Source organism: Brachycentrus maculatus, unplaced genomic scaffold, assembly GCF_059751285.1.
Source record: "Brachycentrus maculatus isolate JH-2025_06_01 unplaced genomic scaffold, ASM5975128v1 h1tg000157l, whole genome shotgun sequence".
Lineage (NCBI taxonomy): Eukaryota > Metazoa > Arthropoda > Insecta > Trichoptera > Brachycentridae > Brachycentrus > Brachycentrus maculatus.
In genome coordinates this window covers 324,332-351,553 of record NW_028280910.1, presented here as the reverse complement: position 1 = coordinate 351,553, position 27,222 = coordinate 324,332, and the positions used below count along the sequence as shown (strand labels likewise).

At 35.5% G+C, this 27,222-nt stretch overlaps 1 protein-coding gene across 2 annotated transcripts; it reads left to right on the top strand.

The window, feature by feature from the left end:
- The first annotated feature begins 75 nt into the window (after window positions 1-75).
- On the top strand, window positions 76-25,692 carry LOC148308558 (FIGNL1-interacting regulator of recombination and mitosis-like). 2 transcript variants are annotated; one of them, XM_088261525.1, is made up of 12 exons: window positions 76-359; window positions 650-799; window positions 2,043-2,275; window positions 3,617-3,774; window positions 5,845-6,038; window positions 6,645-6,790; window positions 8,349-8,475; window positions 9,815-9,995; window positions 20,010-20,217; window positions 22,115-22,451; window positions 23,411-23,659; window positions 24,950-25,692. In XM_088261525.1, the coding sequence occupies exons 1-12, from the start codon at window positions 264-266 to the stop codon at window positions 25,595-25,597; spliced, it is 2,727 nt and encodes a 908-aa protein (XP_088117651.1). In that variant the 5' UTR covers window positions 76-263; the 3' UTR covers window positions 25,598-25,692. The 2 variants fall into 2 exon arrangements, with proteins under 2 accessions (XP_088117651.1, XP_088117652.1); XM_088261526.1 differs by lacking the exons at window positions 76-359; window positions 2,043-2,275 and having other exon boundaries at window positions 661-799; window positions 24,950-25,690.
- The last annotated feature ends 1,530 nt before the right edge of the window (window positions 25,693-27,222 follow it).

Genomic DNA, 27,222 nt, shown 5'->3' with positions numbered 1-27,222 from the left:
TTCCCGGGTAGGTGTTTTTCCTATTTTAACTGGTAACATTTTAGTGCGAATTATTGGCGGGAATCACGTTTTGACACATAAATAATAATCTAAGTGAAAATGTGGTATGTTTTCGGTATTGTGATTTAAGATTATAGTTTTGTTAGATTATTTAGTTTTCGGTTTTGTTGGAGTTTATGTTGGAAGCTATTATGCATGTTCTGTCGCAGTTTTCTATTACGAATTAAGGCAAAAAAACACAAATTTTTGTTCATTCCTTCAAAATGGAATCTCAAGGTGCAATTCTTTGTTTGGAAGAAGTTCTACAAGAAATAAGATGCGATTATGATATCTGTGAGACAGATATTACCCTTCTAAAAATATCCTTTTTCGATTTATCTTATTTCAATTTCATTTTCTTTACTCCCTGTCAAAAAATGCAGTGAAAGGAGTATTTAAAAAATATCTAATTTTCAATGGATTTCAGAATGTGTAAAGTCCTAATATAGATAGTTTTGGTAAACAGATATAATTTTTAAGACCATCCAATCCCGTTTCAGACAATGAGTTTGTTGAAATGTTCCTGAATAAGTTAATTTGATTGACAATAAGTTTTCATATTTTTCCTTTGTAACTCCTTTGAATGTTTTGTCCTTAACTCCTTAAATACAACTGCTATGAAGAAACAAGAAATACTCCATCTCGGGTCTCGGATTTATGGCGTGTATTCTCCAACTTGCTACCTACAATTTCCAACTTACGTTCACGTAAGAATATAATTAAAATTGGCCTTTCTGCGTCTACAGCATGCTTGAAAGAGGTAATTTACTAAATATTTATTATAATGTTATTTGATAATACGTAATTGTTGGCAAAGTTTTGAGTTACTTTTCTATTAGCCTTCAAGGCGGCCGGACCAAGTGGTTCCTGATGGTCGGGTTTCAGAATGTACAAACAGTCACCCTAACTCAGTCAACTAGCTGCTGTTTTTAATACTTTTTTCACAACTATATTATTTTAACATTATTCCTGAATAAAAGTCACAAAAAGATCATTAGCCATGCACATATACAGGTATTTTGGCGCAAAGCTTTTATATTTTACATTTTCATAGAATCTTTTTTAACCCTATATTAGGGGATATTCCTAAAATTGTGAGGAGCACCGACACAACACATGTAAAGAATGAAGTGACAACTAGCATACATCTTAATTTTTTACCAATATTTTATGTTCATATTTTATATCAAGATCTCAAAAAACATGTTGCACTTATTTTTTTAAATGTTTTTACTACACGTTTTTGGTAAAGTGTGAGTTTTTCTTATTGTCATACATTTTACGACTGTCCCATATTAATGTTTATTGAAATAAGTCCCGTGGTCTAGAGAGAGTTGAGTGTTATATTGATTTTTTTAAAATTATTCTCAATCATTCGTTGTTTAAACAGTCCCTATTTAAGATTTTGGAGTTTAGTGAAGAAAATTATATTTTTCTTTTAGGTGACTTGTATTAAGAAATGCTTTCTTTGAAATTCCAAGGAAATGTCTTAATTTTTTTGGCAAATTGTAGATATTTTAGAAATTAATAAGTTAGATTTTTTCCATCATTTTTGTTATTGTTCTCCGCCCAAAGCTAGTAAAATAACTCTCTCCTTATCATTCATCGTTCACTTTATGTAAACAAAGTGAATGATGAATGATAAGTAGAGTATTATATTACCATAACACAAAGTTAACAATGCTTTTAATGTAAAAAATATGTTATTTCGAGAAATAAAAATACTTTGTGTTGTGATCCACTCACATTTTTATTAACCAACTAGTTTCGGCAACAACCTGTTGCCCTCTTCAGGGTTTCATTTATTACTTCCTGAAACCCTGAAGAGGGCAACAGGTTGTTGCCGAAACTAGTTGGTTAATAAAAATGTGAGTGGATCAGAACACAAAGTATTTTTATTTCTCGAAATAATATATCAATATGATCCACAAAGTTAATGCTTTCAATATTCAAAACATAAAAAATATGTAGCAAAAGTATTTTAGAAATAATTTTCTTCTCAGGTTTTATTGGCTATAGCAAGCATCTTAGAGTCATGTGATTTCGAAAGCGCCTCTCTCCAAATAGAATCAAAGCTATGTGACAATCTGCAACTCTGTCTAAGTATATTACAATCCTCGATATCACTCCTAACCAATGTTGCTAAGAATGCTCCTGTGGACCTCGATGACGCTAGCGATTTACCAAAAAGCATCGGATATATTTTGCTGGATATATTCAAGCATTGCAAAAACAGGTAAGAGCTGAATTTTCGAACAACCTACCAATTACTATAACTATGTAACTTCTACATTCAAGTTTTCAAGTCATCCACTCATAATGCATTAACATTCTGAATATTTTTTTACATTTTAAATACAAAAACTGGTTTATCAAACTGCTCACAATCTCGTAATTTAAAAAATTCCTAACAAGGCTAACATAAAAGTTATACTGTAGTAATTACCTGAGAAGATTCACAAAAAAAAAAAAAAAAAAAAAAAAATATATATATATATATATATATATATATATATATATATATATATATATATATATATATATATATATATATATATATATATATATATATATATATATATATATATATATATATATATATATATATATATATATATATATATATATATATATATATATATATATATATATATATATATTTACCTATATGACATGACATAATGTCCGCCTCCGTAGTGTAATGGTCAGCACACTCGGCTACCATTCTGGAGGCCCCGGGTTCAATTCCCAGGGGGGGTCAAATAAATTTAAGTGATTTTCTCACTCTAATATTTATTCAGTATTACCCTGGACTGGTACCTGAAGCGGATGTCTGATCACCTTTCCTTAGTGTGTTAACGATCAAGATGACACTGTGTTTATATAATGCAGTGCCCTATGCACCATTGGAGTGCGGATTAGGGTTTGAATTGAATTGAATATGACATAATTATAACACTTAGGTATTAGGCATAAAAATTTCATTAACTTTAATGATAAATTAATTCATACGGCAGTCACTTTGTGGTAAAATCTATTAAATTTTAATTTTAGTTTTACTTAGTAAATACCACTATTTCTTAAAATCTATTGTGACACAAGTTTCGATGCAGTCCGCATAATTTTCAAACATCGTATATGAAGCTTATTCTAAATTTTAGAGTTGGGTTGGGACGTTGAAGGTTGAAGTGGAAAGCTGTTTCTTATTTTTATTTATATTTTTTATTTCTTATTTCTTATCAGTGGGAACATAGACTATAGGGGGGAGGCTTTATGCATTATCATTTGTGGGTTCATCATAAATATGGGTTTATTTTTATTTACATTTTTATGAATTTCTGTTGTTTCATAATTTTGCAGTTTATGAATTTCGTATGAATTATATTTAGGATTTCTACGTTATTGCTGTTAAAATTGTGATCTATAACAATATGAATTATCTATTAAATGGTTAGCGAATTTTGAAAAATTAATGATAAAAAAACTTAAAAGTTGATTTAGCTAAATTCTTGTTTCACTGAAAAGATTGTTTCTTATTCTTTTTACACCGCTCTTCATTTATGTAACCTTTTTTCAGTGAAACTTTGTACGCATCCTATTTTCAACAAGTTGGTTCAAATATTATAAATGTCTTCAAGAAGTGCCACGAATTGCAGACCATGTATTTTGTGACTCTCACAGAATACATTCAATTTAATTTATCTCAAGATGAGCACATGGTGGTATTGCAGGAAGGTATAAACTTTATTTTCTTGTGATTGTATTATTAAACCATATCCATTCCCTATGTGAAGCATATCGAGTCCACAAACCTTCACAGGCTTTTCTGTCGGCAGCCAGCTCCCTTGTATCCTCCCAAGTCGGGTCTGCGTTCTGAAGTTCAGACGAAAACTGCCTACTAATTGTCAGCAGTGGCGGTGCGAGCCTTGTAAAAGGCCAATGCCTTGTAAAAGAGGCAAGATTGATTGAGGCATGCGGAGTACATGACCCAGCTAACTGAATCACCTTTTCTTGACGAGAGTTGTGACCAAGATTTGCTGCGTCCTACACCTTATCTCTTCACTCCCCACAAAGTGATCACTCTTGTGATTTTAGTGCTTATAATATACCTGATTCTTTTTTTATTTGATCTTTATTACACCTGCATGAATTCAGGATATTGAAATATTTGTGAAATTGTGCTTCTTCTTCTTGTTTGATTCTTTTCATCATAATTTATCTAATTTAGAATCAAGAAAGCATAGCTCAATATTTTCCAATTTGAATTTTGTATAATATAGGTTTTTAACTCACTAAATAAACATCAGGCTACTTCTCCGTAAGGGCAGGCAGAGAGAATAGAACACCACACCAATCTGTATTTGCAAAAAAATCTTCGCTTCTTCCACATTCATGCATCTCCTCATATATACCTGCCGATTATTCCGCTTCCTCGTCTAACCACTTTCAAGTGTCGGGTTGTGGTCCCGTGGTTAGTGCCGCGGACTCTTAAGTCAGAGTTTCTCGGTTCGAACCCACTCTACAACAATTTGATACCTATTTCTAATAATGAGCCGCTTAGGCTCACAGAAATAGTATGAAATTGAAATATTTGTGTAAATAATAAAAACACAAATATTCCTTTTTTTATAAAAAAAAAGTATTTGAAATAAGTACTTGATGAGTACGCATTTCTCATTTATTTATTTATTTATTTTCTTTTATGTACCGTAGAACGGGGCTACTTGAACTTTGATGTGTTACTTGAGCCCAGTACAAAAAAAAAATTAATTGTATGTATTTGGTAAACAATAATGATCGTATAAGTGTCACCTGTCAATGAAACAATGAATCATGTCGATACGTTCATTATTGTAGACCAAATACAGATCTAAATATTTTTTTTGTACTGGGCTCAAGTAACACATCAAAGTTCAAGTAGCCCCGTTCTACGGTACATTACAATTTTCATCATATATGTATTCAATAAAAAAACATATATAGTATAAGTCATTCCATATAGACACATACGAATACATCATACATGCTTATATATAAATAAGTAGATAAGATGGAAAATCATATTAAAAAGGTCGATATGCAAGGATGACGCCAAGGTCTTCCTCTATTGGTTTTAAACTATCACAATTAGTGACAGGGACAAATTATTACATTAAGGCGGAGACTGACCGGAGCATTTCGTTGTAACGTAACATGTTACGATGCTAGCATTCAGGCAGTCAGTACACCGAGCCGAGCTGCTCGCCGCTCCTTCCGAATGCTCCATCCGAAGTCGGATACAATTTTAGGTTAGTACAGGGTTGCCAATCTGTGGAAAATTCCCCAAACTGCGGGGAATTAGTGGGGATTGGCACTTTTTTCTTCATTTAGAGTAAGCAGTAATTTATTAAAATCACAGAACCAAGAATCACGTCTTCGTCGTCCGACATTTTAACTACAGTACGAATGCAATGTTGCAAAGATTCATACAGATTTTGGGTTATTGATTCAGATTTTCAGATATTTTGGTGTGACATATGGCAACACTGAGCACAAAGCCACTAGCGAGCACTGATCGCAGTCAGTCAGCAATGCCGTAACGTCGTACCGTAACATGCTCGCCGCGAGCGATGTTACAATGTTTTGTTACGACGAAATGCTCTGGTCAGTCTCCGCCTTTAGAGAAGTAAAGATAATGTAACCTAATATGGCAGTGGAACCTCAGGTTACGAATTCCCGAGGTGACTAAATGAGATGATTTTTGCACGTAGTATAAGTTGCTGGCACCTCGGGTACCATCCAGTGAGTATGGATCCATGTTTTCAGTGCTGGATGTAGTGGTGGACATTGGAGAAGTGGTAATCACTCTGGACGTGAAGACAATGGCAGAAGAATGGAAGGGCTACACCAAGTTGTGCGAGCAGCATGTTGACTGGCTCAAGGACAAATACATTCACCGCAAAGCCATAGCTGTTTTATCCAAGGAAATACAAAATAACCTCAATACTTTGATTCTCAACGTAAGTTATATTTTACAAAACCATATTTTTTAACCTTTCCCTCTCGGTGATATGTATTTACTACAACTCGACCTTAAAAATGAGAATATCAATATAAAATATAATAGATACGAGCTCAGTATTTTTGTATTCCTCCGTAATATAATTACGTATTACATAAAAGTAAACTAAGACCTCACTTTGCGTCGTAGATACGTTCCAAAAGATTCCCCGAAGTTTAAACGAAATTTAAATTTACAAAATGGGAAATTACCTTTTACAAAATTTCAAAATGATTATCTGAATAATAATTTTAAAAGAAACAACGCAATTCGAAAAAACAACGACGCACAGCGAAAATGAGTCTTAATTCAGTAATGACGCAAAGCGAGGTCTGAGTGTATTCTAATATAAAGTTATTCATTTGCAGCGAAACAAATAATTTGTGAAAAAATCGGGGATAGAATCACCAACACACAAACGTTTCCCAGTCTGCGTGCTTTGTGTATACGCACATGTCGTAGCGTGTTTAATAATAAAATAAATTTAAAATATATGAAAATAATACATTTTTGTTGTATGCGATAATTTATAAAAATACATATTACATACTTTGAATTATTTCAGGACATTTCCGACAATAAAAACCAAATAAGATGTTTAAAAATGAGTAATTTCATAATAAAGATCTTGATCAAATTGGGTGAATTGTACTGCGGGTTTTTATGTGCCGACTTGCAGAAACTAATAGTCCTGTTTTCGACAATATTTCAGTGAGTACAGCTTCCCATTATAAAAAATCAATTAATATTTTTGGATAATGTTACTCATAGAAACAAAAGGAAAAGAGATGATGATTTTAACATTTTTAGTTAACCGCTTCACGTTTTTTTTCATAAAAAAAACTTTATATATCAGGTTATTTTTATTCAAAGAGTTAATAATCAAGATAATTTAGGAGTTGTCCAGTTCAAGAAAACAAAACAGAAGCAAAAAAAAAATGTAAAAAAGCAACAAAAAAATATATTCAAAACAATATAAATGAATTGTGTCTGGTTGTGGTCCCGTAGTTAGTATCGTGGACTCTTGAGTCAGAGTTCCTGGGTTCGAACCCACTCTACCACAATTTGATACCTACTTATAATAATAAGCCGGTTAGGGTCATAGAAATAGTATGAAATTGAAGTATTTTTGTGAATAATAAAAACACAAATATTTATCTTTTTTATTAAAAAAAAAAAGAATTTAAAAGAATATATAAAATTAGGCCAATTATCAAAGAATTGTCAATGAATTCCAATAAAAAGCATCAAACCGCAACTAGCAAGCTCAGTTGGCTGTTTATCTTATGTGCTGCAAAGTAGAAACGCGCGAGCAGTGTTCGGATTGTCACGATTCGACACATGTGCCGCTCGTGAACACTGCTTGCTCAAAAGCATTAAGTGGTTTTAACCATAACTTATTAATGTGCAAACTAAACAGATATTTCAAAAATGCTATTTTTGTCCCATTCTCAAAGTTAGTTGCTAGTTTCTGCATCCTAGAGATGGAATTTATTTTTTTTTTTTTTTTTAATTCATTTAATATATTTACATTTTTATTTATAACATAATACATTTGAATCATTTATACATATGGAGAACTTTTATATTTCGATTCGCTGTGCCTCTCCATAAAAGAGTCTGCTCTTGTGCTTGGAAAGGGACTTACACTCGTGGTTTAATGTTATATAATAAAAGATATAATAGTTTTTTTTTATATTTTTTTTTAAGATTCAAATGTATAGAGCTTTAATTTTTTTCTTCAGGATTTTTATATCATCTATTTTTTTTATTTCTTTAGGGAGTTTATTGAAATGTTTGATTGCCAAATATTTGAAGTTTTGCTGAAATTGCTTGGTGTTGCATTTTGGAGTAGAAAAATCGTTTGAGAATCTCGATGATAAATTTTTTGTTAAATTTAAATAGTTGTCACCCTTTAGTATTTGAAAAACTGTGGTTTTTTTTATAAATGGATTCTATATTTGGGACTTGAAATTTTTTAAATAATAATTTTGTTGGAAATATGCTTATTTTTTTCAAGATGGCTTTAATTATGGTTTTCTGTACTATTTTCACTGAGTTCAGTATGTTGTTGTATGAGCCTCCCCATGCAGTAATGCCGTACTGTAGTAGTGAGTGTACGATAGCATAGTAAACTCTTTTTAGGTTGTCGATGGTTAGTATGTTTCGGATTCTAATGAATATATATATATATGCATTTTCTTATTCGTTTTACTAGTTCATTAATGTATCATATTGTATTATTATTATTGTATTATTATTTGGTCAGGTATACGACACCCCAGTTGGTACACTTAGGATTGCAAAGTTCAGTAGTGGAAGGGATTAGATCTCATATCACTGTCGGTGCGGAACCATTACTACTGAGTTTACTTCCGGATCAATACTTCAGACGAGTAAGTAACTCATTAATGTTGATTCATTGTCTTCTTCTGCTTCTACATCAAGTAGGCCTTGTGGCTTGTTTTAAGAGGGATTAGCCTCCTGCAATGTCAATTCCCAGCTGTCAATCCATCTCTTTGGTGATCTACCTTGGGGTTGGCCGTGGAGTGCGATGTGGGGGAGTCTGGATGGTTTCATTCTCCTCATATGCGCATACAATTGTCTCCTTCGTTGCCTTCCCCACCTAACGACATCTTCAATCTCGCATATTTCTTTTGTCCTGGTATTCCTTGTTCTATCTCGTAGACTCTTGCCAGATATGCTCTTTAGATTCTTCATTTCTGACGTTCTTAAGAGTTTTTTTGTACTGCGGTATCCGCTTTGCATTCAATCCCAATATGTCATGATGGGTTGCCCACAAGTTTTATTTAATTAAGTTTTAATCTTTCCGGGAGTACATAAATTGATGTCCGACTTTCTCTGGGGAGTGGGTTCTTTTTACATTAATTTTTTCTTCTTCATTTAATCGATGTATTATGAAGATAGAAATTATGTTAAAATAATTTAATAAAAAAAAACACCTATTCGAATATTTTTCAATTATGACAAAATTACACACAAATATCCTACAGATGTCATTGCTATACAAGTCACATCATACTAATTGACAGACGGACTTCGACGTTCATTAACGTCGATACTCCTTTAAGGTAAATTTGCACTGATGTTCATTTACGTCCATACTCCCGGACAGGTTAATTCATTGATTTGCTAATTTTTATAACTAAGTAATTTCCAAAATTACTTAGTTATAAATGTCACTAATGTATGGAAGTGAAACATGGAACTGGCAATGGAAGGATGAAAGCAGAGTCAACGCTGTTGAAATGCACTCCCTCAGACGAATGTGTGGAAAATCATTGTATGACAGAATTAAAAACGAAGACATACGAAAGGAATGTAAGGCTGAACGAAGAATAATTGAAAAGATTAGGAAGAGTTCTTTACGGTGGTATGGACATGTGGAGCGAATGGATAATGGGAGAATGACTAAGAAAATATATGTGGCGAATGTGAGAGGGAAAACAGAACGAGGACGACCGAAAAAGACTTGGCACGATCAGATCAATTAGAGCCTAAAATCTGGCGGTGTCAAAAGTCTGCGTAATCGGAGGGCATGTATGACTAGATGTATGGATGTGAAGGAGGTGAGGAGTGTATGTCAGGACAGAAAAGTGTGGCGTTCCATCCTCTGCCTACCCCTGCGGGGAAACGGCGTGATGGTAGTAGTAGTAGTAGTAAAAATATTTTATGAAAGTATTATCACCTACATTAATTGTGATTTCGTTGTAGAGTTATATGCAGCACATTAGGGTCATGGCACAGAATGATTCTGTCTCTCTCGGGTGTCTACTTTTCACAATCAACATCATAAAGCTACTTCTTCAGGCGGATGAGGACGTCCGGGAGAACTGGACGCCGCAGGATGATAAACTGAACATCGTATCATGTCTGTTTGATATAACGCCTGCGTGTCAGTACATTTTGAATTATTTATTTAATATAATTACATTTTTCTCGATCGATTTTGATCGATAAAATTAAGAAAGGTGTGTTGAGACGGTTTGGACATGTTGAACGTATGAGTCAGGAAAGAACGGTTAAACAAATTTATGAGGCGAATATTGTTGGAAAAAGAAGCAGAGGAAGACCGAGGAAAACTTGGCACAATCAAGTATGTCAAATACGTGAAAGCGGCCGGGTCAGGAGTCGTAATAATCGTCGGGTATGTATGAGGAGATGCATGAATGTAGAAGAAGCGAAGAATGTTTGCAAAGACAGAGTGGTGTGGCGTTCGATTCTCTCTGCCTACCCCTGCGGTGAAGCGGCATGACGGTTAGTTAGTTAGTTTTACATTTTTTTTATACAATTTCTATGAATTTCTTCTTAATAAAATCTTATAATTTTAGTTGCGCTGAGCCTCTCCAAAAAAGAGACTGAGCTCTTGTGCTTGAAGAGGGACTTTTTCTTCTTTTTTTTTTGTTGTTTTTGTTAGTAGCAGCATGTTATACATTAAAAAAAAAATATGTATTACAGGGGAACATGTATATTTATGCGGTACGAGGGAGTTATCTTGTTTAGTTTTCTATTGTAGAGTCTGTATATGTTTGTAGTATTTGTTGATTTTATTTTTTAGTGTGTTTGTGTCATTTATATTATTAATTTCTAATGGGAGGCTGTTGAATTTTTTTATTCATAAGTATATATAATTTTGTTGGTACTGTTTTGTGTATTTTAAAATAATTTTTATATCTTTGCGATTTGTTTCTAGTTTTTAGTGATTGTTTTCTTTAAAATGTTGTATAATTGGTGTTTTTTTTTGTAGATATATTCTATTCTATGTACTGGGAATTTCGAAAAAAGGGTTCGTGTTGAGAATGTTGATCTTTGTTTTAGTATTACTTCAATAATTGTTCTTTGTACTACTTTTATTGAGTTTGTGATGTTTTTGTATGCCCCTCCCCATCCAATTATTCCATATTGGAGTAGTGAATGTATCATCAGCATAAGAAATTATTTTCCCCGTTAATTTTAATTTGAAAATATCGTTGACGTATATTATAAAGAGACTCTTCTCTCAGCCCCAGAACTGTTCCTTGTATATTATTTTTTGACATCTCATCAAAGATGAAGAAGAATATGGAAGTCTGGGCATTTACGGGGCTGATGACCGTCATAGGCTGGTTTAAGTGATCACACACTACTCAAATTCTTGGAAGTTCTATATATATGAACCAATTTAGAAACCTTGTTCTTGAATCACTAGAACTTCACTAGAGACATCTATTGGTGAGATGTAAAGAAGCTTTTTTATTAAGCAGAAACTCTTATATTATATTATATTATACCAAATTCTCTGGTGAGGGGTTGGCTGAGAGTATAATTGATTCTCATGTTTTGTGTTCTGTTTTTCAGGTAGCTATGTATCCAGTTTAGAGCTATTCCCTCAATACCAGCTGTTTTTTTTTGTGAGGTCAAGGGATCTTGCATCCCTCATATCACTGCGACCATATTAGGTCTATTGTGACCTCCCTCTGTATCACAGCTCACTCCCAAGATCTACGTGTGTCATGTAACTCACGACCTGTCTTGGTGGTAGGAGCTTCACCTTCTCGGAGTCCAGTAGAGGTCCTCCAAGGATGTGACTTCGTTTGCGAGCGGGTGCGTCACAATTATAGAGAATGTGGATTGGGGTTTCGTTATCCTCCATACAAAATCTGCATACTGGGGAGTCATGTATTGTTATGTTTCCTCAGTCTGTAGTGTCCTGTCAAGGTCCTGGTTAGGATCCTTATTTGTTTTTGCTAAGCTTTAGAGCTTCTGTGGTGAATTTCCGCAAGTATCCCATGATCAGTTCCTTTGCGTGTTTCATCCCTGAGCTGTTGAACCATATTTCTTGGCTCTTGTCCATGGCCCAGTTTTTTAGACCAAAATTGATAGTGCCGAGTGTCAGTCCACACATGGGCTCAGGGCCCATTGATGGCCTCTCAGCACCAGTTCTTGCAAGTTTATCGGCAGCTTCGTTGCCCATGACATTACAATGCCCGGGTACCTAAACCAGCCTTGCCGCTTTTCTCTCTCCCAGGCGGTTTAGAGCCTCTATGCATTCATTGGTTAGTTTAGATCTTATCTCAACGGAGCCTAGGGCCTTAAGCGCCGCCTGGCTGTCCGAGAGGATGTAGATCTTTTTATTTAGTATGATCGGTATAGGTTCATGTGGGCGCACTCTATGATTGCGCTTATTTCAGCCTGAAAAACAGTGGCGTATTCTCCCAGGCAAGTTGATTTGTTCAGTTTGGGGTGGACGCCAAAGATTTCTGAGCCTGCCCGACCATCTTTTTTCGATCCATCGGTATACCATGCGATGTCTCCACTTTGAAAGGGGTAGGAATCATTCTCTCCCCATGTCTCCTTTTCGAGTATGTCTGTTGTGTAGTGTTTGACAAAGCTGTAAGCCACATTCATGGTATCTGATGGCATATCCATGATGGGAGCTTTGTGTAGATCTGAGTGATCTCTTATTACACTGGAGCGCCAGTTTCTCCTGCCATCCATTCCCGCAAGTCTCTGAATCTTGTTCAGGGCAATTATGCATGTCTTCTGCTGAGTTTTCTTGTGCCATACGACACAGCCATAGGTGATTATTGGTCTAACCATGGCTGTGTAGAGCCAGAGGGCTTGCCTTGGTTGAAGGCCCCATTTCAACCCAACTATCCGAAAGCTTGTACCTAGAGCAATTTTCGTTTTCTTGGCGATTTGCTCCAGGTGTGGGTTCCATGTCAGCCGTTGATCCAGAATTATACCTAGATACTTGGCTTCTTTGGTTAAAATGTTATAGTTTTCCCAAAGAGAGCCGGTGCTTTGTAAAGGGGACTATAACAGTTTTGTTAACGTTGACTGAGAGACTGTAGTCTTTACACCAGTTTTCCACCAATTTTAGGGCCTTTTGCATTTGGCTGGATACGGTGCCTTGAAATTCCCCTACAACCGTAATTACCTGATCATCCGCATAGCCTTGTATGTTAAAAAAGGCATTGTTTAACTTTAAGTTAAGTATTGTTTGGTGGATGTTCCTTTCAGCCATGCTTTTAAGTATGACTTCCGTTGAGGTGTTATCAAAAACTTCCTCAATATCTAAGAATGCACATAGGTCAATTTCTTTGTCCTCTATGGCTTTCTCCAGTCTGTCTGTTAATTCGAGCAGAGCGGATTCCGTAGACTTACCTGTTTGGTAGGCGTGTTGCCTAACTTGTAGGGGTTTTATCTTGAGATATATCTCCCTTATGTATTTAGATTTAGCATTTTCTCCATTGCCTTGAGTAGAAAGGAGGTAAGGCTAATTGGCCTGTAGGCTGTGACTTATCTTTGTCCCCAGCTTTGGGTATGTACGTTACCCTAACCCTAGTCTAGTCGGATGGTATATATATCCCCACACAAAGCTTGCTCTGAAGATTTTGATTATTACTGGCAGGATACTTTTTTCCCCTTGCTGCAGTAAGGCATGGAAAATGCCATCTTCCCCTTCAGATTTGTATGGTTGAAAGCTATTAATAGCCCACTATTAATATTGGGTCTGAAAATCTCCGACGCTCTCCTCCAGTCTACAATGTCCGGTTTGGACTTTTTTGTAGTCTGTGCCTGTAGATTGTCAGATTCAGGGGTGGTATCCGAGCCTGGGAAGTGAACCTGTGCCATTAGCCCCAGGGTCTCTTCTATGTTCTCGGTAAAGGTCCCATCGGGTTTCCTTAGTAGACCCAGATAGGACGGAGGCGCTTTTGATAATATTCTGTGGATCTTGGCTACATGCGAGGGACCGTTAATCTCTTCCTAGAACCTCCTCCAAGATATTCTTTTGGCTTTCCTTAGTTCTCTATTGAATTCCGTAAGGGCATGTTTATAAGATTCCCAGTTTCCATCGCATTTAGCTCTATTAAAGAGTGTTCGGGATTTTCTCCTTAGGGAATTCAATTTTTCATTCCACCAAGGTACCTTGCGGTTCGTCTTGGTAGTTTTTAGGGGACAGTTGCCAATATATGCATTTATGATGCTCAAATTGAGATCCCCTACTGCTGATTCAGTTTGGTCGACTGATATAACAGTTTTCGTTACATTTATTCTTCATCTTCATCATCTTCTTGCTCAATGCTGAGCGTCGTGGTCTTCTGGAATGTCAGGCACTTGGTGCACAAGTCCTCTCCATTCTTCCCGGTCCTGAGCCAACTTGATGGCAGCGTTTAGCGAGGATCCGGTTAATTCCTTTATTTGGTCTGTCCATCTTGTTGGAGACCGTCCTCTTGCCCGCTTGCCTTCAACTGTACCTGTTACTACCAGTTTTTCAAGACTCTTCTCGTTCTTTCTGGCGATATGCCCAAAGTAGGACAGAATCCTTTTCCTGCAAGTCGTGGAGAGTCTTTCTGTCACTGACAGTTCGCGGAGAATGGAGACGTTTGTGCGTCTTGCAGTCCAAGGAATGCATACATTTATTATGTTTTCCTTTAACTGGTGCCTGACGGCTACAGGCACCAGTGCCTGTATCCGTCCTAGTTAGTGGCCCTGGGGTTCCGATAAGTTTCAATTCCTCTTTCCTTATCTGATGTATCTGTGGTCTGACATAGCTATATCCCCACTGACACACCAGTCTCGTGTGCGGTCCATTAGTGACTCCGCACAGATAGTAATATCTAATACCTCTTCTCGCACTTTTGTGACAAAAGTTGGAATGGCGCCACGATTTAGTGTATGTAATTTATGCGTTAGGAGGTAATCATAAAGTATCTCAGTAGTATGATGGAATTACTGTCACAGCCCAGGATCAACTGAGCTCCCTGGTCTACTCAGTAGTCCACTACCGGAGCAAATCGCAATGTTGTGTCATCTTTTTCTCCCGGCAGTTATGCAGAACATATTACTATTCTTTGAGATTCCTGTCCAGGGAGATTTATATATGCTGTTACCAGGTCATCTGTGCAGATTTCCGGTATAGGCAGAAATTTTATCTTCTTCTTCTTTTTCTAGATATACTCAATATCGTCAATATACTGTTCATATCTCTCATGAATCAGAACACCTATTCCAGAATGAGCTCTGTCTTCTTTATTTTTTCCAGAGTATATTAACTTATAATTTGAGTACACGGATGTATCTTTCCCTTTTTTCTTAGATTCGGAAATTCCGCAGATATCAATCTTATGCTTGTTCAATTCAATTATGATTTCTTGATCTCTCTTGTTCCATGAGGTGATGTTCCAACAGGCAATTCTCGTTTGATTATGTTTCCATTTTTCTTGATGTCCTAGTCCTAGCATGGGTCGTTTTCCAGATCTGTCCTTTGTCCGAGGCTTTTGCGGCGGTTCTATGAGTCTTTTTATTATTTGTTGGGAATTGGTATGGGGTGGTCTTAGAATATTAGGGGATAAAGCGAGCCTTTTCAACGTACCTTACAGTGGGAGAAGGTTGCTGAGCACCTGTCTTATTCCGTGGGCCCCTGTTGCGCCGCTTTCTTCTGAGGGATTCCTCAGATGCAGGTTGTACCTGCTTCTGCCTAAACAAGGTCGGTGTTCCTTTCTTGGGAGCCGCCGTCCCTACCGGCACAGGTCCCTCATGGGTTGGGGTGGCTGGTGTAGCACCTCCGCTTGGGCCAGACAGGATCTCGGTCTCTACCGCTTGGGCGGGGCAGACAGGTCTTTCCAGATCCTTAAGCTGCTCTGCAGCAGAGGTTCCGTTCCACACATCCTGTATCCCTGGTGTTCTCTCTTTGCCAGTTTGTGCCTTAACACGTATGTGTATGGCCCCGAACCCATAGATGGGCCTAAATTGGATCTTTGCTAGTCCATCAAGGGCGGCTTTGTCAAAGGCAAATGTCACCATTTGAGCCTTTCCCTCGTGGATACTCCTATGGAGGATTATCCATCTTAGGCAGTTTAGGCCCATGTTTTCACATCTAATCGATTCAGCAGGATTGTTGTCTCCAAGAGAGAATGCGGAATCCACGATGTTCCGATTATCGTTTTGGGCATGTATCGCTCATCAATTGCTGGAAGACATGCCCCCTCGTAAGGTTTCAGACTCTCGACGCAGCTGACTAGCCATGATCTGCTGCGCTCATCGCCACAGATCACGACCAGCCCCGCTGCCCGAAAGTGAGTCCCTAGAAATCTTGGGCCGTTTCCACTGCCCGAGATTTCATCCACCTTTTTGAGGATTGAGTCTGCGATCAGCCTCATCTCCTCTTTATTCAAGTTTTTTTGGAATCCTGAATGCCCACTTTTATTGAGCAGGTTATTTCTCTGAAGTTGGGACCTGAGGTATCGCCATGCTTCATGACTTTATTATTTACCTTCGGAGACTCCTCCATGGAGCGGGGCCTTTTGCATGCCCTCTTCTCCTTAGGAAGATTCTTTGAAGCTGACACAACGGGCTTTCTGCAGAGAGTCAGTGCCCCTTCTCGGCTCCTGCCCTCTCCGAGAAGCCTGTTGAGTTGTCGTTTTGCTGCTCCCGTTAGATAGGGCCTGGTGTGCCTCTTACCTTCCGGTTGCAGCGAGTGGACAGGAGACTGAACATCCCCTGTAACTGCGGATGCGGAGATACCAGGTGTATCCTCCGTGTTCATTTGTTCTGGTGCAGAGGTGCCATGTGCATCCTCTACATCTGTCTTCTTCTCTGAAGAGGTGCCAGATACATCCTCCAGAGCCAATTCTTTAGTTTTTTTAAAAGGTCTTTATTCATACTGGTCCCACGAGAAGCTAGGGAAAGAGTGGTCCACCCCTACAGAACTCCGCATGTAGAGGTAAGGCTGAAATAACCCTGAGGTCGCCCAGTATCAGGGAGCCTCCGTTAATGACTAACCTACCCGTTAGCCACGTTACCCGATGACACCTTAGATTGGGGATTTTTAGACAGGAAGGTTGACTCCTTCTGGTGTCTGTTCTTAGTAGCCGCCGAAGCGGCGACACGCCCCAAACCACAACAAGGTGACAGATACAGGGGGGTACCAGCTAATTTTAGTTATTAACTATTACTCTTTTGTGGGAGTCCACAAAAATTCCAATACATTTAGTGATTTGTCTTAAGATGGATTATGTTGGGTAATCTACCAATTGCGTCTTGTGTTTTTTTGTTTTCTATAAACCCATACTGGTTTTCATTTATTAGTTTATTTAGTTTAATAAAATGTGATAATTTTTCCTAAATTAGAAATAGGTAATTTCTATAAGATTACCTAATTTGTGTATTGGTGTGATAACGGCTCGTTTGTAGTTTGATGGGAATATTCCTGTTTTTATACTTAGATTTATGATATGCATGATCATTATTATACATATATTTTTTAAATGAATTTAAGGTTGTGACCGTCATAGCCTGGAGCAGTTCCTCCTTTCATATTTGCTATGATTTGTTCGATTTCCTCGATCGTAGTGATTTGAAATATGTCTATTTTATTGGTGTTTGGAATTTTTTTTCTTTAGGATACTGTTGGTTTTTTATTTTGCTTGCCAGTTCTTTACCAATATTAGCAAAGAAATTATTGAAAATGTTTGCTGTTTCTTGGGGCTTTTCTGTACAGTATATTTTTAAATTTTTATCTGACATGAAACTTATTTTTTCTTTATTATTATTTTTTTTATCAATTATGTTCCATATTCTTTAACTGTCATTTTCTGCGGAGTTTATAATTTTTTTTATAATATATTTCTTTTGTATTTTTTGTAAGGAATGTCAGTTTTTTTGTAGATTTTTATATATCTCAATAGTTGTTCATTGTTTGGGTGGATTATGCTTTTTTTAATTAGGAAATCTTTATGTCTTATTGATACGATTAAACCGTGAGTAATCCAGGTGTGTCGCACACACAGTGTGTGTTCAACACACCGCTAGACTGTATAGGTGTGGCTATAAATTTGTAAAGGTGTATGATAACTCACTAAAATAACTCACTAAACAAACCATTACTAATAAAACTAACCCCACTAACAGGAATACTAATACATACTTGAAAGTCAAATGTAAAAACTGTAAATAAAAAATAACTCGACACTGGCTAAAACACCCAAGATGGGAGAAAAGACACTAATAGAAAGAAGAAGAAGAAGAAGGGTTTAGATAAAAAAAAAATGAATTTTATGTTGTGTAGCCTGGAACAGTTCCGCCTTTCATATGTGCTATGATTTGTTTGATTTCCTCCCTTGTAGTGATTTGAAATATGCTTTATTGGTGTTTGGAATTTTTTTCTTCAGGATACTGTCGGTTTTTTATTTTGCTTGCCAGTTCTTTACCAATATTAGCAAAGAAATTATTGAAAATGTTTGCTGTTTTTATTTTTGAATTTTTATGTGAAATGAAACTTATTTTTTCTTTATTATATATTTTTTTATCAATTATGTTACATATTCTTTTACTGACATTTTCTGCAGAGTTTATAATGTTTTTATTATATAATTCTTTTGTATTTTTTATAAGGAATGTCAGTTTTTTTTGTAGATTTTTATATATGTATCTTAATAGTTGTTCATTATTTGGGTGGTGGTTTTGGAAATCTGTATGTCTTATTGATACGATTAAACCGTGAGTAATCCAGGTTTTGTATTTTGAGGATTTTTGTTTGAAAATGGTATATTTAGAAACATTTATATGTGTAGATAGTATGTCTTCAAATATATTGCAACATTCGTTAACATTATTGCATTAATATAGGTTAGTTCAATTTACTAAATTTAAGTTTTTTATAAGTTCTTCAATTAGTACATACTTCATTTGTTCAAAGAAAATGTATATTACAACAAGACTACTACCACACTAATAGTAGCATTTTTTTTCTATGGGTCACTTTTGTCCGCCTCCGTAGTGTAATGGTCAGCACGCTCGGCTACCGTTCTGGAGGTCCCGGGTTCGATTCCCAAGGGGGGTAAAATAAATATAAGTGATTTATTCACTGTAATATTTATTCAATACTACCATGGACTGGTACCTGAAGCGGAGGCCTGATCACCTTTCCTTCATGTGTAAACGATCAAGATAACCCTGCGTTTATGTGACACAGTGCCCTATGCATCATTGGGGTGCGGATAAGGGTTTTATTATGGGTCACTAGAGGCCTATACAGAGGGAGAGCATTTTTTAAATATTATGTTTTTATTTTATTAAAATAATATATTTTTATTCCTCCCTCTTCCAGTATATTACACTTTAATTTGTCTATTATTAGTATTCGACGAGATGGCATTTATCTTGTTCACTTCTACATTGTATTGTTATATAGAATAAATATGTATGGAATAAAAAATGTCCGCCTCCGTAGTGTGATGGTCAGTACGCTCGGCTACCATACTGGAGGTCCCGGGTTCGATTCCCAAGGAGGGGTCAAATATATATAAATGTGATTTTCTTCATACATTTATTCACAGTTATAATGAGCCACATCTCGGCTATATAAAATATAATGACACTCGATATGAAAGGTTGATTGACAAAAATATATGACATGTGTGTAACATCCACCTCTGTAGTGTAATGGTCAGCACGCGTGGCTACCGTTCTGGAGGTCCTGGGTTCAATTCCTAGGGGGGGTCAAATAAATATTAGTGATTTTACACTGTAATATTTATTTAATACCCTGGACTGGTTCCTGAAGCGCGTGAGTGATCACCTTGCCTTCATGTAAGTAATGATGCAGTGCCCTATGCACCATTGGGTGCGGATAAGGGTTATAAGTAAAGTAAGTAAGTGTAACGGGTTAATTGTGTATTTTTGTTTGAATTGCCACTTATTCTGTAATGCGACCATTCCAGATACTTCATGTCTTCATGTGATGGGTATGTTTATACAAAATATCGTAAACAGTAATTTTTACAAAATAACCACTAACCCGACCTTTGCCTTCTCTCCATATTTTAGTTTCCGCTCTTACCACCGCCAGCAACAAATTACACACGGAAGGAGCAAAATACTAGTATTTCGCTGCGCATTTATTACAAATCAGTTTTATCTTTAGGTTTCGTGGAATTCAACAAGGATTTGAAATTTTCCCACGGTGGTAAAAAAACCATTTCTCTGTACGACTACACACTGATTCACACGGCAGCTCTAGTAATATCATGCAAAGATATAAACTGTATTGAGAAAAAGATGCTACATTCTGTCTTGAGTACAGATGTTCGGACCGCCTTGTTAGCTATCGATCTGTGGGTCGTCATCGCTAGGTAATGATTTATTACTTTTAAATATAGTGAATACAACTGTAAAAAAAGCATATCAAATGTTAGGTTTCCTATTTCGTATAGGGAAAGAATTTAATGATATACGCACCCTTAGAATTTTGTATTTTACATATCGCTCACTCCTTTCAAGAACGTCATAAATCAAAAATTGACAATTTTCAGTTGTGCATGTTTTCGGAATGCCCAGAAAATGTACTATATCCCAGCAAAAGAGGCATATTTTTAACTTAATATTTACCCGCCACAGGACAGAAAATGTTGTTTTTGAATTTTGAAGAAAAGGCATTGTTTAATTATTTTTTTAAATATACTAAATATTTTTCAAATGGAGAAAAAACCCTCAGGTTTTACCTATAAAGATCTGTAGCACAGTAAAAAGTTCAATAAGTGGCTTGATATTTATTTTTAATACATTGTATTATATTTTTAAACTTTACAAACGTTGTCCTGAAAAATCAAGTTTTTTGATTTATGACGTTCTTGAAAGGAGTGAGCGATATGTTTGTAGTCAGTTAGAATTTGCATCTCCCTTCTGGAACCCCCAATACAAAAAATATATTAATCAAATAGAATCTATACACTCAAAATTTATTTCATATTATAATTTTAGACGGATGGCTCCAAGCAATGAATTTATGAATTTACCCAAGCTCGTAACACGTAGGAACAATGCTGACCTTATTTTCCTGTATAAATTTTTGAATAATTATGTAGATTGCCCAGAACTTTTATCACTCATCAATTTTAGAGTCCCGGGAGCAAATACCAGAATTTGAAAAAAAAATTAAAATCCCTAAAATGCACACCAAGTCCTACCAAAATTCATTTTTAAATCGAGCCTGCGATATGTGCAATGTAATGCTTAATGAAATAGACATCAATAATGTTTCTTTTAATATGTTTAAGAGAAATATTGTTGATTTGTATTTGACTAATTGATAAAGAAAATTTCTATTGTTTGATAAAAACTTGTAATGTAAGTTTATTATATAGTTATGCTTTTATGTACATGATAGTTTATTTTTATTTTTAGATTACTTATGTGAAAAAAAAATGGATTGTTATTTTTTTTAATTTTATTTTATCATGTTATTTTTGTTAAATTTTCTGTTGGTGTTCCATTAAAAAAATAATAATAAAAAAGTCTATCTATAGTTCCTCAAATGATCGGATGTTTACCCGGATGTGTCGTTTATTTCTTCTACCCCGAATTCATTTCATACAAAGTTAGATCGCATCAATAATTTCTATTCACCATTTTACCGCATTCATCGTTTGAATTACGCTTCATACGCAGCATCAAACATGTGGATAAATCGTTTTAAGCTTGCAGGAGAGAGTGCATCCGGAGACCTGGAAATAACTTCGTTGTTCATAAATGAACTTCAAATACTGTTAGAATGTTTCAAGCCTCAGAATATTTATAATCCCAGAATAACAGCAGAAGAATATGAATTAATTTTTAAATCAAACACCGATTTTTTGAGTATACTAAGTTGTATTTCATTAACAAAAACGCATAAAAAATTAATATTGTGACAATTGTTTCGCCTAGTCATGGCATTTTCAAACTAATGTTTGTGACATTCGTTTGTTCAAACAATTGTCACAATATTAAATTTTTATGTGTTTTTGTTAATAGAGGAGTTAATAGAGGAGCCGCTGCCTGTGCTTTCAGAAGCATGCACACTCTTTGAATGATTGACAATGTTCTACTACGCACATTTGATAACTGATGATGAAAAAAATATATTTATTGTTTTCCCGCATTCATAGTTTATTTCAATAGATCCCTTTAAAAATGATAGATAGAGATTTCACTGTATATGTTTTTCATTGTCTTGTGATTTATGTTTCAAAATTGTGCATTTTTCTATAGATACGGTACTGCCGAATTCAGATGTGACCAGATGAGTCATCTAATAAAAACTCACAATGACATGTACAAATCTGAAATGATGAAAGACACTCCGCAAAACAGTTACCTTTCCCATTTGCTTAGTAAATTATTTGGGCTCCTGCCAAACAAAACTAAGCTTCAAATTGTATCCGAGTTTCCCGTACTGCAGTACCCCGGCTCATGGAGAGCTATTGGACTAGACAGCCTGCCAGAAGATCAGACTACTGTTATTGAGAGTGTTTTAACTTCTAGTTGCGACGCAATGAGATGTTTTTTCGTTGATCGAAAATCCTCCGCTTCTGATTACAAAAACATGGTTAGTTTTAGTACATATATTGTTTTAATAAGAAATAATAATCAAGGGTGATTTATCAATGTTCTTGTTTGCCATGCAATATATGAACATTCAAACCGCAGTTTTGTCTATGCTTGTCTGCCTCTATAGTGTAGTGGTTACAGCAATTGGCTTCTATACTGGAGGTCCCAGGTTAGACTTCCAGGAAGGTCATAATAAATAATACATTTAATATTATTAAGCGTAATAGGTAATATTAAGGTCATACTTTTATATTTATTTAATTACACTCTGAAATAGTATCTGATCACTTTGCCTTCATGTAATTTATAATTAAGAAAACACTGCATTGATACGATGCAGTGCCCTACGCACCGTTTGTTGCAAATATCAGTTAAAAGAGTTCCATGTTTTAAAGATAATTATTCATATAAACATTGATATGCAAATGCAAATATTCAAACTTTATAAATACAGTAAGAAAAAGTACGTGCCATGTTTTTGTATAAAATAATACATCACAGCATGTAAAAAAAATTATAAGCCATTTGGAATGTTTGGAAAAACTTTCTCGCCTCAAAATAAAATAAATTCCACTCGAATATTTAAAGCAATGTTTCATTTGCGCTTATTATTCTTATATCGGCATTGTGACCTTCTATGCATGGTTTCTTGGATTTTTTTACCATTATTTGTAATATTAACTGTATTTTATTAAAATAAGCAGGTATTTTGATAAAATACCCAATTGTTTTGGCAAAATGACTTATTTTTCTCTTAGATACAGTTCAGTTTGCAAGGATTTTTCTTACTGACCGGTGTATGATTATTGCGTGGTAAACAATAATTTTATTCAACTTTTCATACATTTTTATTAATTTATTTATATCCTACGTATGATTATAAAATAAAAATATCAGGCTAGCATCATTGGTCAACTAATTTGTAATTCAATCAACACGTTTGTTTCTTTTTTCCAGCTAAATCACATGAGCCTGATGTCCTCAATACCTTATGAAATATCGAGCGTCAGCAGTTCGTTATGTGAGTTGACCTCACTCACACTGAAGGCTTGGGAAGGGTTGATATTAACAGATAATCTGAAAAAAGTATTCAGCACGAAGGAAGCTAGTGTCCCGGGTTGTCAATGGATGAATAACTATACTGTAACTTTGTGTGAACTTACTTCTAGAAATCAACATGCGTTTTCAAACGAACAATGGAGCAAGGTAAAAAAAATAAATACATTTACTTTTTTTTTTTACATTCATATTATTTCGAGAAATAAAAATACTTTGTGTTCTGATACACTCACATTTTTATTAACCAACTAGTTTCGGCAACAATCTGTTGCCCTCTTCAGGGTTTCATTTATAAATAAATGAAACCCTGAAGAGGGCAACAGGTTGTTGCCGAAACTAGTTGGTTAATAAAAATGTGAGTGGATCAGAACACAAAGTGTTTTTATTTCTTGAAAAAATATATCAATATGATCCACAAAGTTAATGCTTTCAATATTCAAAACAATCAGTCTGGAAAATATCTTTCTGTGCACCCTTAGGTGTGAATTTTAGGAATGAAGTTACATACTTTTTAATATTTTTTGTTTTATATATATATTCATATGCGTATGAAGCAATGCTTAAAAAAACATAATTAGTATAAATATTATTGACTATGGACGGGACAGGTATTTCTACCACTTCGATCGATTGATCTTAAGGACGGGAAGGGTATGTTTACCTTCTGCGCCGGGCTCATTTTAAAGCCAGAATAGCAGGAATTACAAATTTAATGTTTTTATTTGAATATTATGTATAGTATTTTGTCATAGTCTTCACTATATGTACATAATTCTCAAATCCCATCGCCAGCGGTCCGCAGGCGTAAAAACACCTGTCTGAAGTATGTTAATTAGGGAAATTATTACAAGAGTTATTACCGTTGTTGCCTTAGGTGTTCACAGATATATCGCTCACTCCTTTCAACAACGTCATATAACAAAAATCGTCAATTTTCAGTTGTTCATGTTTTGGGAATGCCCAGAAAATGTACTATATACCAGAGGCATATTTTTAACTTAATATTTACCCGCCACAGGGCAGAAAATGTTGTTTTTGCATTTTGAAGAAAAGGTATTGTTTAATTATGTTTTAAATATCCTAAATATTTTTCAAATGGAGAAAAAACCTTTAGGTTTTACCTAAAAAGATCTTTTGCACAGTAAAAAGTTCAATAAGTGGCTTGATATTTATTTTTAAAACATTATATTCTTAAACTTTAAAAACGATCTCCTGAAAAATCAAGTTTTTTGATATTTGACGTTGTTGAAAGGAGTGAGCGATATGTGAGCACCGTCATGATGTGTCTGAAAAAAGAGGATGTGTCTCAAAAAAAATCTATTTGTCATTTTTTATGTTAATTATTGTATTTTTCTCTCTTCTCTTAAATTCTCAGAAATTCTTCAATGTAATTTATTATGTTTTTTTTTAAAAGCTAATGGTAATTTTTTTTTTTAGATTTTACGGATAATCAAACCACTTCTTTTAGTCTCTCAATCTTGCATCAAGATAGCCGTATTAGACCTTTTAAAATATCTCGTAGATTATAAAATATCTGAAGACATTTATAAGGATACCTTAATCACATTGATTTCAACTGTATTTCAAGACTTACTCAGTGATGAAGAAACAGTGGTTAATATTATAAGTTTGGAAACTTTTGTTCATTTCGCAAGAAACTCCTCCAACGAGACCATCATAAGTCGTACTGTCGACGGGAGACAGACTTTGAAGCAAAGAGTGTCTAATTTCTTTTTGAATAAAGCGCAGTCAAGCGACGAGACATTGTGCGAAAAATATTATAAACTAAATCCTCCTGTTGATTTCATCCACAAATGTGATCGGGTATTGCAATTGTCTTCCTCGGAAAATAATTTCGACCTAGGAGATTTAGATGATGTATTTAGTAACGGCGATGAGGTACCGAGTAAAAAGCGTAAAATAGACTCTGCCATCAATCCAGAAATCATCTGTTTGATAGAGAAGCTGAACTTGGATAGCCAACACCTTAAAAATCTATGTTTAAATACACCTCTTCTAGAGGAACACAAGCAGATTTTACAAAGTGTTAAAGATACTATTGTAACATTGATTGATATGAAGTAAAAAATCTCAAATTAAAATGTTTTTTTATTAAATTTTAATAAGTGTAGAGTGATTGCAAATAAAAATATGTCCATGAAAGCTAAACTGGCGGTTCACAATGGAGTGCTGGCACTGACACTGATGTGTGGAAGCGAAACATGGAAAGGAAGGATGAAAGCAGAGTGAAATGCATTGCCTCAGACGAATGAGAGGAAAATTGTTGTATAGAATTAAAAGAGAAGATACTAGAAAGGAATGTAAGGCTGAACTAGCGGCAATTAAAAAGTTCTTTGGGGTGGTATGGATATGTGGAGCGAATGGATCAGGAGAGAATGACTACGAAAGTATATTTCGTGAATGTGAATAGGAGAACAGGATGAGGACGGCCGAAAAAGACTCGGCAGGACCAAATCAATCAGTACCTAAATATATGGAGGTGTCAACGTAATCGGAGGGCATGTATGGCTACATGTATGGGTGTGAAAGAGCCTGACATACGTCAGGACAGAAGAGTATGGCATTCAATCCTCTCTACCTACCCCTGCGGCGGAATGGCGTGGTGGTAGTAGTATGACTGATATTGAGAAAAATATGATTTTTAAAGTTTTAAAAGTATCTATGTAATTTTGAGTTACACACATACTTTTAACTAAATTTTAGTTGGCAAGGATGGCCTAGCCAGCAAAAATTTAGTTAAAAGTATGTATATATAAATATAAATACATGAGTATTCTGCATGCCTCCCGAGAACCTTAATCAGGCTTGCCTCCTTTACAAGGCATCAGGTTCACGCCGCCCAGGACGGCCACTGCTGACAATTCGTCGGCAGTTTTCGTCTGAACTTCGGGATGCGGACTAAGGAGGAGCTGGTGACCGACAGAAAATCCTGGAGACAGTTTGTGGACTCCATATGCAAGTCGTAATCGTCGGTAATTCTAATGCGCAGTTGCCATTTAATTGGCGGTCAGATCAGTTGTGTGTGTGCACCTGTGTCAAAAAAAACGTGTTCTCTGCTAATGTAAGTAAATATTTTGTGTTCTACTTTATTATGTATATCTCAGTTACCACTCAACACATCGCGATGTGATAGCATTATTTAAATGAACTAAGTATTACCTACATTACTATTAAGGGTGGTGACTGACCGGAGCCATTTCGTCATAACGTAACACGTTACGACGCGAGCATTCGTATACAAATGCTGGCATACGAATGCTCAGCACAGCTCAGTACGAATGCTTAATATGAAGTCAGTACAGCGAGCCGAGCGCTCCATCCATAGTTTCGGATGCTCGCCGCAAGCGATGTTACGACGTTACGTTACGACGAAATGCTTCGGTCAGTCACCACCCTAAAAATGTTTTTTCATCATCCATCTTATATTGGTGGAAGATAGGAATGAATGGAAAATTTAAGTTTGGGGCATGTTGGCGAATCTTGTCCGGGGCTAGTTGGCGAACTCGCCTACTTACCCCAAATGTGGTTTTATGTGCAATAATTTGATTTGTTTTCATTATTTTACAGTTTAATTGAACTTATAGTTATGAGAAATACAAAAGAAAAATGGAAAAGGGTAAAAACCACGAAAGAGCTGTGAAAGTAGTAAAAAAAAACCAACGATCAATTAGAAACGTTGCTATGGATTT